Consider the following 19,302-nt stretch of genomic DNA (forward strand, 5'->3'; position numbering starts at 1 on the left):
TTTTTTTTCTATATCGTCTAGCCCTAATGTAACCACTACATGCATCATTGTCTTATAAAATAAACATGTTTTATCACCTTACTGTTGTTAAAATGAGGAGCTGCCATGTTGGATCTGACAATCAGCCTTAAAAAAACCGTCTCAGACTTTCCTTGGCAAAGTCCGACTATGGTGGCTGTTACAATTGATTTTCCGATCAGACGTGGGGATTTCTAAATTCCGACTGCAAATGGAACGCAACAGCTGATCTGACTCCGTTTTCTCTTCAGTGACAATGAAAAAGCTTAGATGATTCACATGCATTTAATGTGCCTCAGGGCACAGACCGATATGCATGTACATCTGCATGTGACAAAAGCAGGAATATTCAGTTTACATCTGATTGGGGGGTGTTACATTATTGTATGAAGCTAAACATTATTCTATTTCTTTGTTTGGATTTATACCATAAGAGCTCAAACTCGTGAAAAAGCATCAAGTTCAATGCTGCTTGGGTTAAATAAAACTGAAATGACATATTTCAGTGGATTTGGGCGAGTTTTAGTACTTTGTGGTTTTTATTTGTCCATTAAAGGAGTTCACAGTGCTGACGCACATTTTCCCGGCAGGTCAAAAATTTGTGTGGATTACTGCACACTTTCACACATCGATTATTATTTTTTTGTACATGCCAAACTGGGTGTCAAACGTTAAACATGTTTCATGCATAAGGCCCCAGGTTGGATTTAAAAAAAAGTTTCTTAAAATCAAACCAGCTCCTTCCATGTGGCACAATGCATATCTGAGGATTTGGAGCTTGGGTGGACTTTTAAATTATCCAATGTTTTTTTTTTTTATTTATTTATGTTGGTTAGTTTCATACTTGGGCCTCAAAGTTACAATCAAGTACATTTAAGTTGAAATGTCTGAAATTATTGCATGCAAGTTGCTGCGACTTACAGAAGATCTGCATGTTCTATTTAACAAACCCTCTAGCTATGTTTTACTAGCTCACGCATTTCAACTCAGCAACAAGCATGGTCATAAGCTATTTATTTGTATTTTGGGATACATGGACAACAAAGCACTGATACACTATATAGTCGACATTTTCAAGAATTACTGTGTAACATCAGTCTCAGCATCGCACGATTAAATTCTAATCTTCTTGATGAATTTTGCGTACCACATGTAGGAAGTAGCCGCACACAAACCATACCTGCAAAAAAGAAAGGGGGATATTTTACAACAAGTCATCAAAAACACGTAGTTCAAAATGTCCGATCTGTTTCAAGAGGTTGCGACATACCAAGTTACGATGTATTGCATGTGTTCATTTCTCAGTGTGATCCGGGTCTGTCCCCCGACTGGCCCCCCTGGAATCGTGCTCTCTGTCACACAAAACCCCTTTGAGTTAGTACAAGTGTTGCTAATGTGTGGGGATGGGGGCAATCGGCTGAAGCTCTTACTGAAGTCGGCATCGATGAGGATGGGAGCAGCTCCGGTGAGACGGGACATGGCCTCCAGGTCACGGTAGTGCCAGCGGTTTCTCTCTTCGTCGTTGCTCGGTACGAAAGGTTTACGCGCTTCTGTCAGCCTGACGACCCCCACCACCTCCACCTCATCCTCCACCTGCAGGAAGTCAGCATGCAGTAAAATGAGCTATAAAGTATAGTGTTACCTGTTCCATAGTTACTATAACAAAGATTTTATAGCCAGCCTCCGATGGGTAACACCAACCTGCCCCTTCATTCTGGTCTCCGGCCGTATCTTCTGCTTCGGTACGTATCCTCTGTTGACCAGGATTTTGATGCTGCAGTGGCGGGAGCGGCATACAGCAGCAGTTAGACCTGGAGTCTAGCGGTTACGCCGTGATAATTTGCTCTACCGTTTTACCCGAGGTCGGAGCAGTAAAACGGGGTGACGACATTGGCTCCGATCTCTCCACTGGACGACAGGCTTCCTGCCTCTCTGGCCTCTTTCTCCGGGTCGACAGGCGAGCGGGGCATGATGTACAGCTCCTGAGAGTGATCGTAGTGCCCGCGAACTTTCACCCTTCTGTACTCCAGCTTGTTCACTTCGAGGGGACTGAGATCCAGAGAGAGACAAAAGGAGAAATACATCTGCACAATGCTGAATACAATAAATGCAGAAGCAGAGATTTGCCAGTAAAGCAGTGTTATTTTTTTTTAATTTATTGCAGTAGATTAATTGATTTGAAACGCTTTTATGGTCAGTGAGGTGAAAACATCCAAAGGGTCGTTAGTTGACCCATTTAATGGGTCGGCCCGTCTGTTATATTCTATGCTTGTAACGCAGAGCATCAGATGCCCTTTATGTTTACTGTGTTAAAACAGCATTGCCCTGATAAACAGAGTTTAAAAATAAATAATACAATAATTTAGTTAATTCTGAGTTTTTTCACCCCACTTGATTGCTATTAGTTTCCAAATATTCTAAACATCACGATATATAGAAAAAGCATATCGATAAAATAGAAATCATGTTGATCAATATTGAAAATATATATTCTAAGTGCAGCTCTGGGTAGGGTATTTTATGCTGTTGCTTAGCAACCTATTTTTAGATACAGAACACATAAACACTGAATTCAAACTCAAATCCTTTATACAACCAACTTTTTACCAAAACTGCAAGTTTTTAAAACGGAGAAAAGAACCTGTGCTCTCTGAACTCTTGAAGGGGGCGGAGCTTGGTTCCTGGGTCTGCATTGTGATTGGTTAAAAGGATGTAACAACTGTAATATTAACCTACATGGCTAGAATGCCAAAGGAATGAAAACTGTTATTCTATTGAACTTTTTATTGACCCTTTTTTTTTTCCTTTCATCAATATACGTCCGTCGATCAACATATATTGTTATTGAATTATTGTCCAGCCTCACTAGTCGTACTTTAGCCTTCATGTGGGTAAGAAACTAGTTGGATGTTGACATTGTGGAAATGTAACTTTGTGGAAAGCAAAGTTATATTTTTAATTAAAAATAATACAATCAAAACTTTTTCGCCCTACCAGTGTGACCTGCTGTGTAATCATGATTTTTTTTTCTTTGCTTTAGTGCGATAATGGCCTGTTCTTTATTCTGCTTGTAATAGTTATGTGCTTTTAACATGAGTTGAAGAGAGTATCTGGGCTGTTTTTTTTTTTTTTTTTGTTTTAAGAGTTTGGCAGGTTTTCTGTTGTGTCTCAGCTTGAAACTGTCCGTCGGGTCTGGCAGCCCCGAACGGCAGCCACTCACTCAGGAGGAAGAGGAACAGGCTCTGCTGTGGTCAGCCGTTTCAGCTCATCGATTAGTCCCATCTTCCACTGACGCCTTTTCACCTTCACAAGGAGAAAGTGGTCTGAGCCAACTCATGAGACGCTACTAGAGCTCAAACGGGGAGTTGTTGTACCTGCCATGTCCCCAGGCCGAAGGTGGTCGCAGGGATGAGCAGCAGGAACCACTTGAGGAAGGAGTCCTCGCTTTTCTGTGCGCTGGCTGCAGCAGAACTGCACTGTCGACCAAAGATTATAAGCCTGCCTGAAAATGTAGAGTCAGCAACGAACACAGTTTAGACAAAAGTCAAAAATAGCTAAATGAATACAGGGAAATCAATCTTACATAAACTAGTAAATTAATAAATAAGTGAACAAGTACATAGGTGATAGAACACAAAACAGACGAATACATGCGGGCATACATAGTGATTAATTAACATTGATTAAAACTTCCTCAGAGGGATTTTACAACAGATTTCAGTCTGTTATCCGAGTCCATCGTTGCTGTAACAAGATCGGACCAATTACAGTAAACTCTGCGTACCGTCTGCGCGTTTGAAGAGTGCTGGAAGGAAGAAAGTCCTCCTGATGTTAGCGACAGGAGTCTGTAATGATGGAGAATAATAATAAACTCCCCATTCTGTGGGTCAACAGGACATTCACACCTTTTTTCCTCCCCTCTGAAGGATAAAAGTTACAAACATGAAACAGAAACTCGCCTGCTTCCCGAACGACGGAAAAAGCCTGCTGGAAAGCGCCAGCAGGGATTTCAGAGAAGCCATCAAGTCGAAGCAGCGATGGAAACAAGCAGCAGAGAAAAGCAGCTACATAACCGACTTGTTTCTTCCTGCTCGGGACATGTAAGGGGGGACTGTTATTGGTGTTACTCCTTCCGGGTTAGACGTCTCTCCGTCCCGTTTGTTTTCACGCTACACGTGTGTGCGCAGAAATGTGCTAAGTATTTTTACCCAGGTCTTTCTTTCTGTGTTCGGCTGGTTCGCTGCCGGTGTTGGAGGTAGCTGAAGACATGGACCTCGCCGCGAAGGACTCTTATATTCAGAAACTTGCTAGTAAAGTAATTTTCCAGCGAGAGAAGGAGCCAAGGACGAGACCGTTTGGTAATCCTGTTTTATTGACCTGTTGGCTCTTCAATGTACGTCTGCTGGTTTTAAGACGAGCTCTCTGTCCGTGATGGCGCGTGTTCTGTTGTCTTAAAAAAGCTCACTAGTAGTAACACAGACATATAGTTGTAGTACGCGTATCATAAACGTTGGGTGTATTACCATAGTTCGCCACACGTGGCGCTGCTAGTTTGAAGTAAATCGTTGAGGTCAAATCATTTGTAGCTTTTAAAATATCGCCACCTTCCTCAAATAATGGCCAGTCTTTTTTTTTTTTTTTTTTTTTTTTTTTTTTGGCTAAATCAAACTTGATAACTTAATGCCGTATTATTTTTGTGTGTTTTCTGAAAAAAATTACATAGGTCATTATTTTAGGAAGGGGATCACACGCTTTAATCTAGTTTTATTTTGAATGTATGTATCTGCATCAAAAACTGTCTAAACAGACTGGGCAGAAAACAAATACGGATACAAAACAAAAACAGATGCTGATGAGTTGAACATGTTTTTAAGAGTTAATTTTTTTTTTTTTTTTTTTTTTGACAAACTGTGCCTTCTTTACAAAAGTTTTTTGTCTATTTAAATTTCAACTCAAACATGTGTTCTGCTGAGGTGATGGATCGCGTCAGTGTACCAAATTTCTTCTTCAAATTATTCACGATAAAAATTAAAATAAAAATCTGAAAAGTGTGCCGTGCATTTGTATTCACCCTTGATTAGTATGATACCCCTAATTAAACCCAGTTCAACAAATTGCCTTCAAAAGTCATAGAAGTGTTAAAAAGGGTACACCTGCTAAAATTGTAATTACAGCATGAACTCAGCTGTTCTCTGAAGGCCTCGGGGGTCTCTTAGTGAACAACATCATGACAGAAAGGAACACACTATGCAGATCACAGTTGTAGAATCATGTAAAAAACGATACTCTCATTGTGGTGGCAGCATCATGCTGTGGGGAAGCTTTTCATCAAAAAGATTGTCAGGACAATCTTTAACAAATAACCCAGGTTTTAATGGAGTAGTTTAAATCACTGCATAGTATTTAGTTGAGATTTTGTGGCAGACTTGAGAGTGGCCAAGCTGAAGATTTTTGCAAAAGATGACTGGTTGAGAAGTATCCTAAAATATGCGTCGCTGTAATTGTGGTGAAAGCGCTTTCTGTAGAAATGTTGATTCAGGGGAGCTGAATGCAAAAGCATTCGGCACTTGTCAGAATTTACCTGATGAATATCTTGGAAAATTACATATTGATTACTTCCATTTCACAATTATACATTGATTTGTGATGTTGGTCTATCGCATAAAATCTCAGTGCAATACATTGAAGTTTGTGGTTGGAATGTAGCAAAATATAATAAAGATCAACGGGGCTGGACACCCTTCGAAACAGCTTATTCAGCCAATGTTGTAGTGGGTTCATGAGTGCAAACAAAACCTCCCGATCAGCTGTCTGTTGGTAAGAGGAAATCATTGGATATTGTATCCCAGTTAAACTATGAGATTGTCACTATCTGTTGTTTGTCTCCGACTAGTTCATTTCAAGGGTAAAAGTGACACAGATCTTCCAAGCAAGAAGAAAAAGAAATTGAAAAAGAAGAATTTGAAAGAGAACAGCGCTGAGAAGTCGCCCAAACCCCCACAGAAGCCGTCTCTTTCTCCAGCAGCTCAGAAAAGCCTTGGGAAAACAAATGCAACTACTCAGAGCGTGAATGGAAATACGCTGCACACACCTAAAGGTACAGAGATGAAAGTATGAGAGATGGCTGCAATAATTCACTCACTTAACTTGCTCTTATTTTGGCTTATAAAACAGCGACGGCAGATGCAAGCTTCTCGACTGTGGATGTTTTACGCAAAAGACTACATGAGAAGATTGAAGAGTCCAGAGGGCAGGTATGTAGTCCTGAATGCAGCATTCAATCTAAGTTAGTGTTAAGTTGGATATTCGACATACATTCACGAAAACAAAAGGTTTGAAAGGGGCTTTGATCGCTTGGATAAATTCTCTCTTCATGAGAAAGTCACTCAGGGGGACATTATCACATTCATCTTCAACAAATATGGACAGAATTATTAATGAACATCTGTGATGATTACGCGAGTAAAATGTTGACTCGGCATCTGGCCTCCAGAAAGGTAAATATTGCAGATGCAGTAACTGTTCTGCATCTTAAAGAAAATAAAACTCACACTAACTTAATAAAATGTGTCACCCGTGGTGACAAAACAGTCCTCTGTGTTTGTGAGAACTGGCAGTGAGTCTCTTACATGTCAACAAACTGATTTTGGCCTGTTTTGCATACATTTATTATTTATTATTTTTGTGGGGGTGACGCACCAGTGCGCCCCCTTGTGGCGCCTCTCCTTGTATATGTGTGCATAATTATGTAATGGTATATTGATGCATGCAAGCCTCAAATCATGGAACAATTGCATGCGTGTTTCATTCATCGATTGATTGTAAAAAGATGTCTTACAAAGTTCATTCTCCCACTTTTCATGTGTTCAGTTATCTACAAAAGCATCACTGTTTTTTTTGTTGTTTTCCTCATCGTTAGACTGTAATAACGTTCGTGTATCTTTAAATAGGGAGCTCCAAAGAATGCATTATCAGAGGCCGCCATGGCAAAGCGCGCAAAGCGAAAGATGGATCGGGAGCGTAAGAAGAGGAAGAGGAAAGAGTTTCGAATGAAGGAGCTTGCAGAAAAAAGTGCTCAGGAGCAGCCTGTGGAGACAAAAGAAGAACCGACCGCTCCCGCCGCAGATAAAAGGGTCAAGGCGGCGATTGTCTTTAATAAAGTAGAGACGGTGGAAAAGGGTTATGAAACTAAAGTGCAGGCAAAAATCAAGAAGAAAAAGAGCGAAAAGGGTAAGATAACGCCACTGACTGGGAAAAACTACAAGCAGCTTCTGAGCCGGGTGGAGGCTCGCAAACAGAAGCTGGAGCAGCTGAAGGAGAAGGACGAGGCGAAGGCTTCCGAGATGGAGACCAAGATCAAATGGACCAACATGCTGTACAAGGCAGAGGGTATCAAAATCAAGGATGACGAAGACCTACTGCGGGCCTCTTTAAAGAGGAAGGAGAAGAGGCGTTCCCAGAGGAAGAAGAAGTGGGAGCAGCGAAGCGAGAACGTGGTTGAAAAGATGCAGAAAAGACAGGACAAGAGGAAGAAGAACATCCAGAAACGCAAGCAGGTTAAAATAGAGAAGAAGAAGGACAAAGCGAGAAAGAAGGGCCGAGTGCTGCCTGAGGACTTAAAGAAAGCCGCTGTTTAGAGGAAGATACGTTTCCTTATGCGGTGGATCTCTATGTATGGCAGTTACGTTGTTTTTACATGAAGTCCAACAGTGCTCCTTGTCGACAAATTGATAGTTTCCTTCCTTTAAGGGAATAATACAATGTGTTTCATAATAAAATGATATTTTTGCTTATGCTGAATGTAAGTGAAATTCTGCGGTGAAATGTCTTTATTTTGAACAAGTAAAGGAATTTCTTCCTTCCTTAATAATTGCCTAAATGTCTCATTGTTTTGTCTGGCTTTTGTTATATTACATATGGCTATTGAAATATGCAACATTTACCTGAATTTATTGTTCTTGGATAGCAAAGGTTATGAAACCTGACTAAGAATAGGTTACTCCATACATTATCTTAGAGCAGTAGGCTACTTTTCTTTACCATTTCATTGTTGGGGATATAAATATTTTGAGTTTCTGTTTGAAAAAAATTGTGTAAAAATCTGGAAGCCGCCTTGAATCTCCAGAGTTTTAAAAATGGCAGATGATTATAAGATTTACCAGCACATAATGTTTCGTTCATCTAAATTTTGTTTCCTTAATTCATTCCTTGTTCTTTCTTTCCACCCTTTCCATGTGTGTACTTTAATACTTTTTGTACTCGTCCACCTTCCTCGAAGACCTTCCTTCATTTCATTTCTTGTACTTTCTATCCTTGTATCCTTCCTCCTGCCCTTGTGCCCTATATCCTTCTTTGTCGTTTTATTTGTTGTTACCCTAGTTTGTAGTTTTTCCTCCCTATTTTACTTTGTCGTCTTCTGTCTCGTTGTAGCTTCTTTCTCTCTTTGCTACCTGCCTTGTCGACCTAAATACCTTCCATTAATTAAACGTTTAAGATTTTAAAATACCAATTTAGGGGACAGAGCTGGAAAGTTAAGTTTCGAGATGTCTCAGGTGTTTATGTGGAAGAGGTATAGGAACCCTTTGCTGAATTTTCCAGTCATTTCAGCTTTCAGTGGTGTCATAAAAAAGTGGAAGCAAAACAGAACATCAACTGGGCATAGGGAAGTTGGTGAAGGGCAGCAAGTGCTGCACATTGCATGGAGGTCGCTGTCTTTAGAGGAAATGGCTCCTTTCAGATTACCGCGAGGACAGTGAATAGAAAACTTTATGGAAAGAGTTTCCATTGCCACGCAACAATTGCATTAATCCTTGCATCATCAAATGTGAGGCAAAGGGCCAGCTGCAGTGGTTAAAAACACCAACTGGACTGGAGCAGCAGAGACGTGTTCTCTAGTGAGAAAAGATACGTCTGGAAATCCAAACAATGAGTCTGAAGGTGTCATTGTAAAGAATGTCCCATCCAGCCAATTTACTTATCATTACAAAGCTGCAGTTCTATTTAATTTTATTACAGCTTTATTTTCATAATAACTTTATTTTTTTATCCACATATTTGTATGATTACACGTCCGACTTTTAGGGAATACATTTTTGAGCACAAGCTGCTTTTTAATTTTTATTTATTTTTTAATAAGCTTTATTAGAATATTCTTTATAATATACAAAAATAAATAAGTACAATTTCCAGTAAACAATCGCCAGGGGTTTGACATGAAAATAATAGGAAATAACTAAATAAAAGTGAAAATAGTATTAGTAATAAAGTAAAGCTACACATAGCAGAATGCAAAAGGATTACATAAATACTTTGAATTTAGAGCATAAAGATAAAGTTTTAATAGCCTTTTTGTTATGGAAGGAGGACTATGTAGAAAAATAAGTCGTTGCCTGCTTTAAAAAAAGATAAATGAGGGTTTCATTTGTGCTGAGCCCGCCCTGCTGCGCGCGCCGTTTGGTGGTGGGCGGTGTAATCATTTAGGCTCCGCCCACACCGGAAGCATAAAATCAAAACAAGAAGGTCGAAGAGGAGTTGCTGACGCCACTGCTTTCCCATCTGCAGCGGTTTCTCAGAAAGTCTGAGTGACAAGTCCGGTGACAGGCAGCGTCGTGTCCGTGCTCTCATGTATAAGACAATGAACCTCCATTCATGGGAATGATCAGCAATCTGGCTGCTTATCTGACTTTAATTCGTCCTAGTTTAGCCAGGAGCCATCATAAGGTGAGCCCTGCTCTGTTGATCAGAGGAAAATTTTATGGTTTGCTTATGAATATTTTTACGTGGGGCATTTACAATGTGCAATTGTTTCAGTTAATCATGGCCAGACGGCTTCATGCGAGCAGAACAATCGGCGTGGATAAAAATGTTTGGTGAGTAATACCATATTTATTGAAAAGCAAACCCATTAGGAAAAGGACACCCAGTATATTTTGGTACTAAAATGCTCTGCATTTACTGTTTTCTCAGAAATTAATGGCACTCGCTCACATGCTCCTGTGTCGTGGACGAAGTCAGGCTTTTATTTCTAAATCTCTATTTCTTGTAACCCACGATGCAACTCCTTGGATCTTTCAGTTCAACAACAATTTATTAAACCCAAAGGGAAATTAGACGTTAATCTGTAAAATACAAATAACAGATTAGTAAATATGCATACACGTGTTGACATTTACGAGCGCCACCATCTAAGTGATATCGTCTTTCAGAACCATATTAGATTTCAGAAAATCAAAACCTCAGACCATCATGAGTTAAAAGAGCCATCTGATTGGTGGAGCAGGGGGTGGAATATTGTGAGGGTTGAAGTCCATTCAATGTTCAACCTTGAAGATGGTAACCAGGATAATCTTTACTTGATTGTACAGTAGATGCCAGCAGAGCAACATTAATAGAAAGGAGTACATGTTTTTATCTTGTAATTCTAGTCTCAGATTGTTTTAGAACTACAGTGCAGGCGGACTTTTTCAATACAATTAATTTTCACGTTCTTCAGCTTTACATATGTATTGTAGATTATTATAAGTCTAGGTTTAGTTACTGGGCAATCAAAAACAACAACAACAATATTATATATAGTTATACCCATCCATCTATTGCCTTCTTCTTATCTGAGATCGGGTCGGGGGATGCAGGAAGGACAGCCGTGTATCTCTTGACATCCTTCTGCTCTTTCTGGGAGATCCCAAGGCGTTCCCAGGCCATATGGGAGTTACAGTCCCTCCAGTGAGTTCTGGGTCTTCCCCCGGGGTCTCCTCTCAGTGGGACATGCCCAGAAAACCTCTCAAGAGGTCTGATCAGGAGACCTCCAGGGCCACCCTATCTCTAAGGCTGAGTCTAGCCGCCCCCCCGGAGGAAAGCCGTTTCGGCTGCTTGCATCCTGGATCTCATTCTTTCAGTCGTGATCCATACCTCCATAAATATAGACAAGGGTCAGAACCTAGACGGATGAATAAATCAAGAGCTTTGCTTTGTGGCTCAGCTCTTTCTTCACCACAACAGGCCGAAGCAGCGCCTGTTATTACTAAATTGTTGCACCTTGAACCCTTGTAAATTGCTTCAACTTTCACAGACTTTGAAGTCTAACAACCTCAGACTTCAATGTGTTTTGGATTTTATGTGGCAGGCCAATAAAAAAAAAACCTGGCATAGACTAAATGTAGAACATCATTGTGGAGAAAAAAATAGTTTCTTGTTTCCAAATATTTTTGTAATTGACAGAAAGGCATATGAAGCCAGGTTTGCCACGAGCTAGAAGACACAGGAACCAAGAAAAAAAAAATCAACTTTCTGGCCTCCAAGCAAAGTCTTTATTTGTGGCAGAAAACTGAAACCCCGATCCTTAGGGTGAAACGTGGTGATGGCCACATCATGGTGTGGGAATGTGTTCTTTAGCAGCGGCATGGAAGTTGTTCAGGGCCGAGGGAAAGGTAGAAATGACTAAATACCTGGGCCACCCTGGAAGATAACCGGTTAAAAGCTGCAAAGCTCTTGAGACTAGCCTTGGTGCAAATCTTGGTGGTTAAATAAAAAAGTTCCTCTTTCCAAAACTGATGTCTGTGTTAACAGTGGCCAATAGACATGTTGACATATGCTTCACTAATATTTAAATAAAAATTTATTTGAAAGATCATGGCGGTTCATTTTGTAATTATTATGCTATAGAACTTCATAATGCATAAAAAAATGTACATTATCTGACCGGTTTTGTATCAACAGGGTGGAATTCACGCAGCTAGCTGCAGACTACCAGGCCGTGAACCTCGGACAGGGGTTTCCTGACTTCTCCCCTCCGCAGTTTGTTCAGGATGCTTTCTGTAAAGCTGTGAGCGGAGGACCCCAGATGCACCAGTATACCAGAGCCTTTGTAAGCAGAAAGGTTTTATTTGATGTCTGTCGCTACATAAAGGCCAAAAGAAACTTGCTTGTCAGGAAAGTTTCAGCTATTTTCATCATGTTTAAAAAGGAGAAGGAAAAGTTTATGATTTTTACGATCTGCCTCCCCCCCCCCAGGGCCATCCTCGTCTGGTGAAGAGTCTCGCTAAATTCTTCAGTAGGATTGTGGGGCGCGAGATCGATCCCCTCGAAGACATCTTGGTCACGGTTGGAGCTTATCAGGCTCTTTTCTGCGCATTTCAGGCTCTGATTGATGATGGTGATGAAGTAAGTCACTTGAATTCGCCCTATATGTGACTTACTCATCAGTTAGGTTACGCACACGTTTATATGCACAGTGCCTTTAAAATGCAAGCGTATCCCTTGGGACAGATTTTGCCACATGGCAACCATAAATATCTGTGGACTTTAGGAGGAATGACATTGTGATAGATCAACACAATGTAGCACATAGCTGAGAAGTGAAAAGAGAAAATTGGTTTCAATGTTTTTTTTTTTTTTTAAGCAAACCATTTTCATTTGAATTCGGCTCCCTGTGTCCTGTTACCCTAAATAAAATCCAGTGTAACCAGCTGTCTTCATGGGTAAACTAAACAGTGGAGCCCACTTGCATAGAGGTTAATCTCTGGAGAAATGTAGCTGGTTTGTCAGAGAACATTAGTGCATCGTGAAGATCAAAAAACATAAAGGGCATAAAAATGTGGTGAAGTTTAAAGTATGTTAGGATTAAAAAATATCCTTAGCTAGGAACATCTTCCAGAGCTCTGTCCAATCCTTTGAAAGAACAGCAGAGCCGTAAACCTACAAAGACGTAGACAACCGACTAAACTGGCAGGCCGAACAGCGGCTCTGTCACTCTGGAAGGGCTGCAGAGACCCACAGCTCAGGTGGAAGAATCGGTCAACAGGGTAATTAGGTGCGCACGCTACAAATCTGGCCTTTTAAGGAAGAGTGGCTGGTAAAAATAAATGTTTTTAGAAGAAAGCCATTAGATGTGCCATTTTAGGTTTGCCACAGGCCGTGTAGGGAAGGCATGTAGAAAAGGTGCTCTTGTCAGATGAGACTAAAATTCAACCTTTTGGCCTTCATGTAAAATGCTGTGTGAAGGAAAATTAACACAGCGACTGGAATGCCCTAACTGGATGGATTTTTTTATTCCGCCGAGAGCTCAGCGGAACGAAATCCATCTGGCGAGAGTCAGGTTAGGAACGCACCATCCTCATAATGAAATGTGGTGGTGGCAGCATCAACAACGCGTTTGTTCAGTAGGGACAGGGTAAGTTCATCTTAAAACGGGAAAACAACCCTAAACATACAGCCGTAACTACAAGGTCAAAGCATATCCAAGTGTTTGAACGGTCTAGTCAAAGTCTAGACATTAACCCAATTAGGTGCTGTTGACAAAATGCTCTCCATCCAGTCTGACTGCGCCTGATCTACTTTATAAACGTTTCAGTCTGTAGACGTAATTGCAGTGACAAGGGGGTTCCCCAAAGTATTGCCCAGGAGGGCCGGATTACAAATGCACTCCACACTGTTCAGAGCTTCATTCGTAGGACTTTTAGAAAACCACGGGTTACAAGTCCAAGGGGTATGAATACTGTTTTTAGTCGTCGTATATGAAGGTCTCTTGAAAAGTTTAAGCTTTGTACCAGAGCTGATGGGAACTCATCCTGCAGGTGATAATTGTGGAGCCGTTCTTCGACTGCTACCAGCCGATGGTTCTGATGGCAGGAGGAACCGCAGTCTATGTGCCCCTGAGACCGGTAGGTGGTGAAGTCTTAACGATCTGACATTTCAGAGCTCCTGCCAGTGATCTCGGGTTTGACTTGTGTTTTTGCCATTACCCGCAGAAAGAGGGCAGCACCGTCCTGTCAAGTGGAGACTGGGTTCTGTCTGCCGAGGAACTCGCCAGCAAAATCACCCCTCGCACAAAAGCCATTGTTATCAACACTCCCAACAACCCTTTAGGCAAGGTGAGGTTTATGTAAGAGCCACACCGTTAGGGTACCCGGGCTCTCCTCAAAATCTGCCTTCAAGGGGAAAGTTAAAGCAAATATAATGAGGGAGATCTGGGTGACCTTTTGTGTGTTCCAGGTGTACAAGGTCGAGGAACTCCAGATGATTGCCGATCTGTGTATTAAACATGATCTGCTGTGCTTCAGTGACGAGGTCTACGAGTGGCTCACTTATGATGGAGCCAAACATGTAAAGATAGGTGAGACGCAGCCACAGCTTTGCAGAATAGACGCATCATCAAGCGGGCATTCATCGGCTGCTTGTGTTACTGACAGCCAGCCTTCCTGGGATGTGGGAACGGACCATAACAGTGGGCAGTGCTGGGAAAACCTTTAGTGCTACTGGCTGGAAGGTAATAATAACCTTAACCCTGGCACGCATAGTTTCTGCTATTTATCGTTTTGTAATTAGGGCTGCTTCTGGTTTTAGGTCGGCTGGGCTATGAGTTCTGGAAACCTCATCAAACACATGAAAATCATCCACCAGAACTCGGTCTATCACTGTGCAACTGCGGCTCAGGTAACCGAATCAACAAACATTGTTATCTATGATGACATAAAGAAGCTTCTACGGCAATATTGTCCAATTCTACTAGCCGAGGCCCAGTGTTCGGCTAGGTTTTAGGTGTTTCCCTGGTTCAACACGGCCCTTTTTGAACGAATAGAGCGTTATCAGGCCTCTAACATATAATTCATCCCTTTTGGTGTGGTTGATTTTAAAATCCTGTAACTCCAAATATTAGCCTGAGTACGGTACATGATCTCAGCATCATTTGAACGTTTTGTCAGAGCGCTTTCAAAGTATAATCTATTTAGATCCACAACTCTTTCTCTAAATCCCTATCTAAAATAGCGAAAACCGCAATCCAGTTCTGCCAGTAAATCCCTAGAATGTGTGTCACTAAACTACGAACACATTTTGTTTCTTTTCAAGTTTCTTTTAGCAGTGCTGTGTAGTTTTGTGCAGGGCTGATAAGTGTCAATGAACTGTAACGCAATAGGGAAACTTAGATGTCGCACAGGTTACCCAGAAGATGCTGTTTAAGTCGATTGTGCTGTCAGTGTATCGGATATCCTGAAGAATTCCTGATTTGCAAAAGAAGTAGTTGGGGAAAGTCATAATTTGAATAAACAAAAATGTCACCAACCGCCGTGACAGATCAGGTAAATTTTAATGCAGTTGTTTCTTTTCTCCTTAATAATCTAGACTTGCAGTAAATTAGAAAATACTTTTTTTTCTTTTTTAATGAAAAATTGGAAGTGTAAATATTTACTTAGTTAGGCCCAAACCAAAATAAAATAATAAAACATTTTGTACTGGGCCAGCCAGAAACATGAACCCCACACAGAATCTGTGGAGGAGCTAAATATTAATCTGCTGTTGGACCTTGGGAGGAAGCTGGAGAAGCCAGAGAGAACCCACACATGCACGGCGAGAACATCCAAACCGATTTCGATATTGATATTCCTTTTTAAATATAATTTTTTTAAAATCATTTGTTAGATGCCTGTCTTTTCCAATTGGATACAAACCTAATAAAACAACATATCAACAGGACCGTGAAACATTTCGGGCTTAAGTATTTGGAAAGTTCAGGGCTCTTCATCAAAATGTTTTAATGCCTACTCAGCTAATCTCAAGTTGCTGCCAATTGGTTTTTACAGTATTGCTCGAGGACAACGGGCATCTTTTTTAACCATTTTTTTTCCATCAACATTTGTGTCTGTTGCTGCACCCTTGAAAGTGCGGTTTTCAAAAGCAATTTTAAAATGTCTTACTCGTCCCGTTGGTTCTCAGGAAGCCGTATCCCACGGGTTCGACAGAGAGTACGAGCTGTTCGGGACTCCGGAGAGCTACTTCCAGCAGCTGCCCGCCATGCTGCAGCAGAAGAGGCAGAAGCTGGCCTCGTGTCTGCAGAGTGTGGGCCTGCAGCCCGTCATGCCAGAGGGAGGATACTTCATGATCACAGACATCTCCTCCGTCAGTGAGTGGCCAGCAAACATCTCCGCCGGATACTTTGCAGACAGCAGGTGTTTATGTAGTGTATGTTGAACGTTAAACCCTTTCGTTTTTTTCATTTTTCACAGAGGTGGATCTAAACGATGAGAGCACCAAGGATGAAAGCTACGATTTTAGATTTGTCAAATGGTTAATTAAAGAAAAGGTACAGCATGGAGTATATTGTTCACAAGATACATGTTTTTGGGAGTTTTCACATTGTAGCCCTGTTGTTTTCTTCTTTTTTTCTTTTTTCTTTTTTTAATCAAGGGCTTAGCGACAATCCCAGTCTCTGCTTTCTTCAGTCCAGAGCACAGCAAGGAGTTTGACAAATACATCCGCTTCTGTTTCGTTAAGGTAAATACAGCCGTTCTCCTTGAAACTGCTGTTCGTTTTGTTTTTCACCTGTCGAAGGTGTGCGTCCACACCGAACGTGATTTTTGGCGTCAAGGTCGCCCACATTGGCGCGCCGTCCCTCACCGGACATATAGGCAGCAATTCGTACAGCCAGAATTACAGCGGCACAATGTCGCCTGCCGTTCTACATTGTACCGCTGTAATTGCGCTGCTGTAGTTGCACAGCGAGCAACAAGCCAGCAGTAAATTGGCGCCATGTAGTGATGTTTTCACTTATCTGTCACTGCATTCTCCTCACTCACTCTTCTGCAGGCTCGCTCCTTTCTGGACTTGTCTCAGTAGTAATAATTAGTTGGGTTAAACAAATCAGGCGACTATCAGCTTGTCTTTCACGTTGAATGAAAACTGCTTCGTCTCTGCAGCAGTCCATCACCCCACTTCACAGCCACAATCCTTTTTCTGATTGGTTGTTGTGACGCGAGAAGAACCAGAAGTTAAAATGTTTCTCTCTCCATGAGAGACTGAGTTTTTTTTTTTTTTTGTTTGTGTTTTTTTTTTTTACAGGAAAACTCCACACTGGAAGCAGCAGAAGACATCTTAAGAAAGTGGAGTCAGAAAGAGTGAAATTAGCCGTCCATCATCCATATTTTATAAAGCAACTTGGTGAGCTACCTCAGGAAAATTGTTCAGAAGTCTTCTTGGTTTCTTTGGGGTTTTTGTTTGTGTGTCCTCAAACAATGGTTAGATTATCCACTCGTATGGCCTGAAAAAAATGCTAAAAAGTTGAATAAAGCTTTTCGCAAACAGCTTGTATGTCTTCCCATGAGCATTATGTTGTTTTGTCTCTGTTGTTTTGTGCAGAGAGTTCATAAAAGCAGCTTCCCAGAGACGTTATCTTAATCCTAGCAGTTAAAATTTTGTTGCAGCTGGGTAAAAATTCTCCAGGTGTTTCTTTTTTTTTTTTTAAGCCTTTTATTTAACATGACTAATCTAAGTCCAATGAGACTTGTGCCCGTATTCACCAAGAATCTACCCCCAAAGAGCTCCTATTTTAGCCTAAAAATTCCTACCTAGGAGTGTAGTTTAAGAGCTATTCAGATCGCTGCTGAGAACGACTCTTGAGTAAAGAAATTTTATCTTAGAGAGGAGGTGTGGTTGACCACATTGATAGGTGTGACGCTGTCTTTTAAGAGCTGTGATTGGTTGATAGTACAAGGGGGAAAAAAACACAAATGCACTCCTAGTGATCAAAGGAGAGAAATTAACAGATTAGACTAGATTAAGATCAAAATCATCAACATCTTATCATATCATATCCTCATCATTATTTAGATTTGTTTATTGTTATGTTTATTTGCCAATCATTTTAAGACTTCATCTATTTGATATTAACACGCACTCTCCTTGTGAGCATTTTACTGGGATTGCCTGCTTGTATAAAGCGGCCGTATTTGGTAAAATTGCCGACATGAAATGGAGAAAAGAAAAGATGGAAAAAAAACAAAAAAACAACAGCAACTCATCTGTCCGGACAGCTCTGGGCCATGTTAGGAAAAATGGTCAATGAGATTTGATCTTTTTAAGCAGTAGGAAGTGAGTAACAGCCTCTTTGTTTTTGTTGTTGATCTTTTTGGTTTTTGAAATGATGGTAAGTGCTAACTTAATGTTTCAAATCGTTACACTACTGGCACTGCGTTCCCATGAATTTTTTAGTGGCTTTTGTATACAATGCACACCTTATAAAGTATCTGTATGTCTTGAAAATGTATCAAATACATGAATCCAAATAAAGTTGCCTCTAATAAAAGAAGATAAATGTGTACTGCAAACCAAATATTTCACCACATGTGAAGTAATTCTCCTTGAAGATGTAAGAAGAAAATATCTAATGTATCTCTCTGACTTATTGCAGTCAACTAAATTGTTACCAGATTTAGTCAGCAGAAATGTAAGACTGAATCGATTAGACTAAGACTCAAAATTTTTGACTAAAACTGAATTCTGTCTTAGTCAAACGGCTACATTTGATGGCTTTCGAACACGTCTGATTCTTAGAAAGATTTGTTGTCCTGATCTGAAACAGAACGACAAGTTTGGGAAGATCTGGAGTCCTTTTCCTGATATAGACCTGTATACAAGTCCTGAACTGTGAGACATACCCGTAACATTATAATCTGATTTCTGTCATATCAGTTTGGTAATCTGCTTTTTCATAGTGACATGTCCATCTTGCCAAGGTGTGGCACCAGCTGGAAGAAATGTCTTCACTTTCTTAAAGTAACTGTAAATCACTAACCATGGGTTTTGTGTGTATAAATTTGACAAGAAGTCATTTAATGCACAACTTTTATCCATTTTTGTGTTTCTCTTCACGTCTCTGCTCTGGGGTGTTTATTTTACTCCTCTTAATAGCTTTAATAAAAGCCCTTTAAGCATTGCAGCCTGATCTGGTCCCTGTTGTTGACTTCCCAGATTTATGTTGCATTAAATTTTCAGTCGGAACTTTGAAATCCCTGCTTCTTCCGATCGGAAAAATCATCTGTAACGGCTGCTGTAGTCGGACTCTCCACACGGAAAGTCGGAGAAAGTTTGAATCAATAACAGTAAGCTGTGATAAAAAATGTTTACCAGAAACTGTTGTAAGAGGGCATTTAAAATAAGATTACTAGATTTCTCTGATGAAAACCGGGGACATCTCTGATTTTGTTGAGCATCTCTGTCTTGGGGTTGGATTGTTTTGGATGATCTGCAACGCCGACGGGGCGGGAAAGGCGTGTTCGGCTCAACACTTCTACAACACCAGGGCCACGGGAGGACCGGGTAAATACACTAAAATCGGGGACATTTCCGGGGACAGATGTTTGCCGGAGACAGGTCACTACGTTGCCATATTGGAATCCTAAGATAGGAGATACGCCCTATCAAGGTGTCGAACCAACAGACTAAAACTCTTTTGTCCCTACAGTCACTGGCTGTACAGTCAGTACCTTAAATCAAACCAGGTCCTGATTTAAGGCC

At 40.8% G+C, this 19,302-nt stretch overlaps 3 protein-coding genes across 3 annotated transcripts; 2 read left to right on the forward strand and 1 right to left on the reverse strand.

The window, feature by feature from the left end:
• Window positions 1–1,015: 1,015 nt before the first annotated feature.
• On the reverse strand, window positions 1,016–4,178 carry LOC105928730 (surfeit locus protein 1). Its single transcript, XM_012866166.3, has 9 exons — window positions 3,978–4,178; window positions 3,803–3,863; window positions 3,393–3,520; window positions 3,239–3,321; window positions 1,876–2,067; window positions 1,720–1,792; window positions 1,449–1,611; window positions 1,289–1,370; window positions 1,016–1,198 (listed from the first exon to the last, which is right to left on the reverse strand). Exons 1-9 carry the CDS (start codon window positions 4,038–4,040, stop codon window positions 1,132–1,134), a joined length of 912 nt encoding a protein of 303 aa, XP_012721620.2. The 5' UTR covers window positions 4,041–4,178; the 3' UTR covers window positions 1,016–1,131.
• An 80-nt stretch (window positions 4,179–4,258) lies between these two features.
• surf6 (surfeit 6) lies at window positions 4,259–7,885 on the forward strand. The gene is made up of 4 exons (XM_012866164.3): window positions 4,259–4,376; window positions 5,912–6,115; window positions 6,193–6,272; window positions 6,969–7,885. The coding sequence occupies exons 1-4, from the start codon at window positions 4,286–4,288 to the stop codon at window positions 7,653–7,655; spliced, it is 1,062 nt and encodes a 353-aa protein (XP_012721618.2). The 5' UTR covers window positions 4,259–4,285; the 3' UTR covers window positions 7,656–7,885.
• Window positions 7,886–9,506: 1,621 nt separating this feature from the next.
• Window positions 9,507–17,113, forward strand: kyat1 (kynurenine aminotransferase 1). The gene is made up of 13 exons (XM_012866162.3): window positions 9,507–9,738; window positions 9,829–9,887; window positions 11,734–11,881; window positions 12,028–12,177; window positions 13,590–13,676; window positions 13,764–13,886; window positions 14,008–14,128; window positions 14,205–14,281; window positions 14,359–14,448; window positions 15,727–15,913; window positions 16,017–16,093; window positions 16,198–16,284; window positions 16,849–17,113. Exons 1-13 carry the CDS (start codon window positions 9,667–9,669, stop codon window positions 16,906–16,908), a joined length of 1,338 nt encoding a protein of 445 aa, XP_012721616.2. The 5' UTR covers window positions 9,507–9,666; the 3' UTR covers window positions 16,909–17,113.
• The last annotated feature ends 2,189 nt before the right edge of the window (window positions 17,114–19,302 follow it).

This window comes from Fundulus heteroclitus, chromosome 8 (genome assembly GCF_011125445.2).
Source record: "Fundulus heteroclitus isolate FHET01 chromosome 8, MU-UCD_Fhet_4.1, whole genome shotgun sequence".
NCBI lineage: Eukaryota > Metazoa > Chordata > Actinopteri > Cyprinodontiformes > Fundulidae > Fundulus > Fundulus heteroclitus.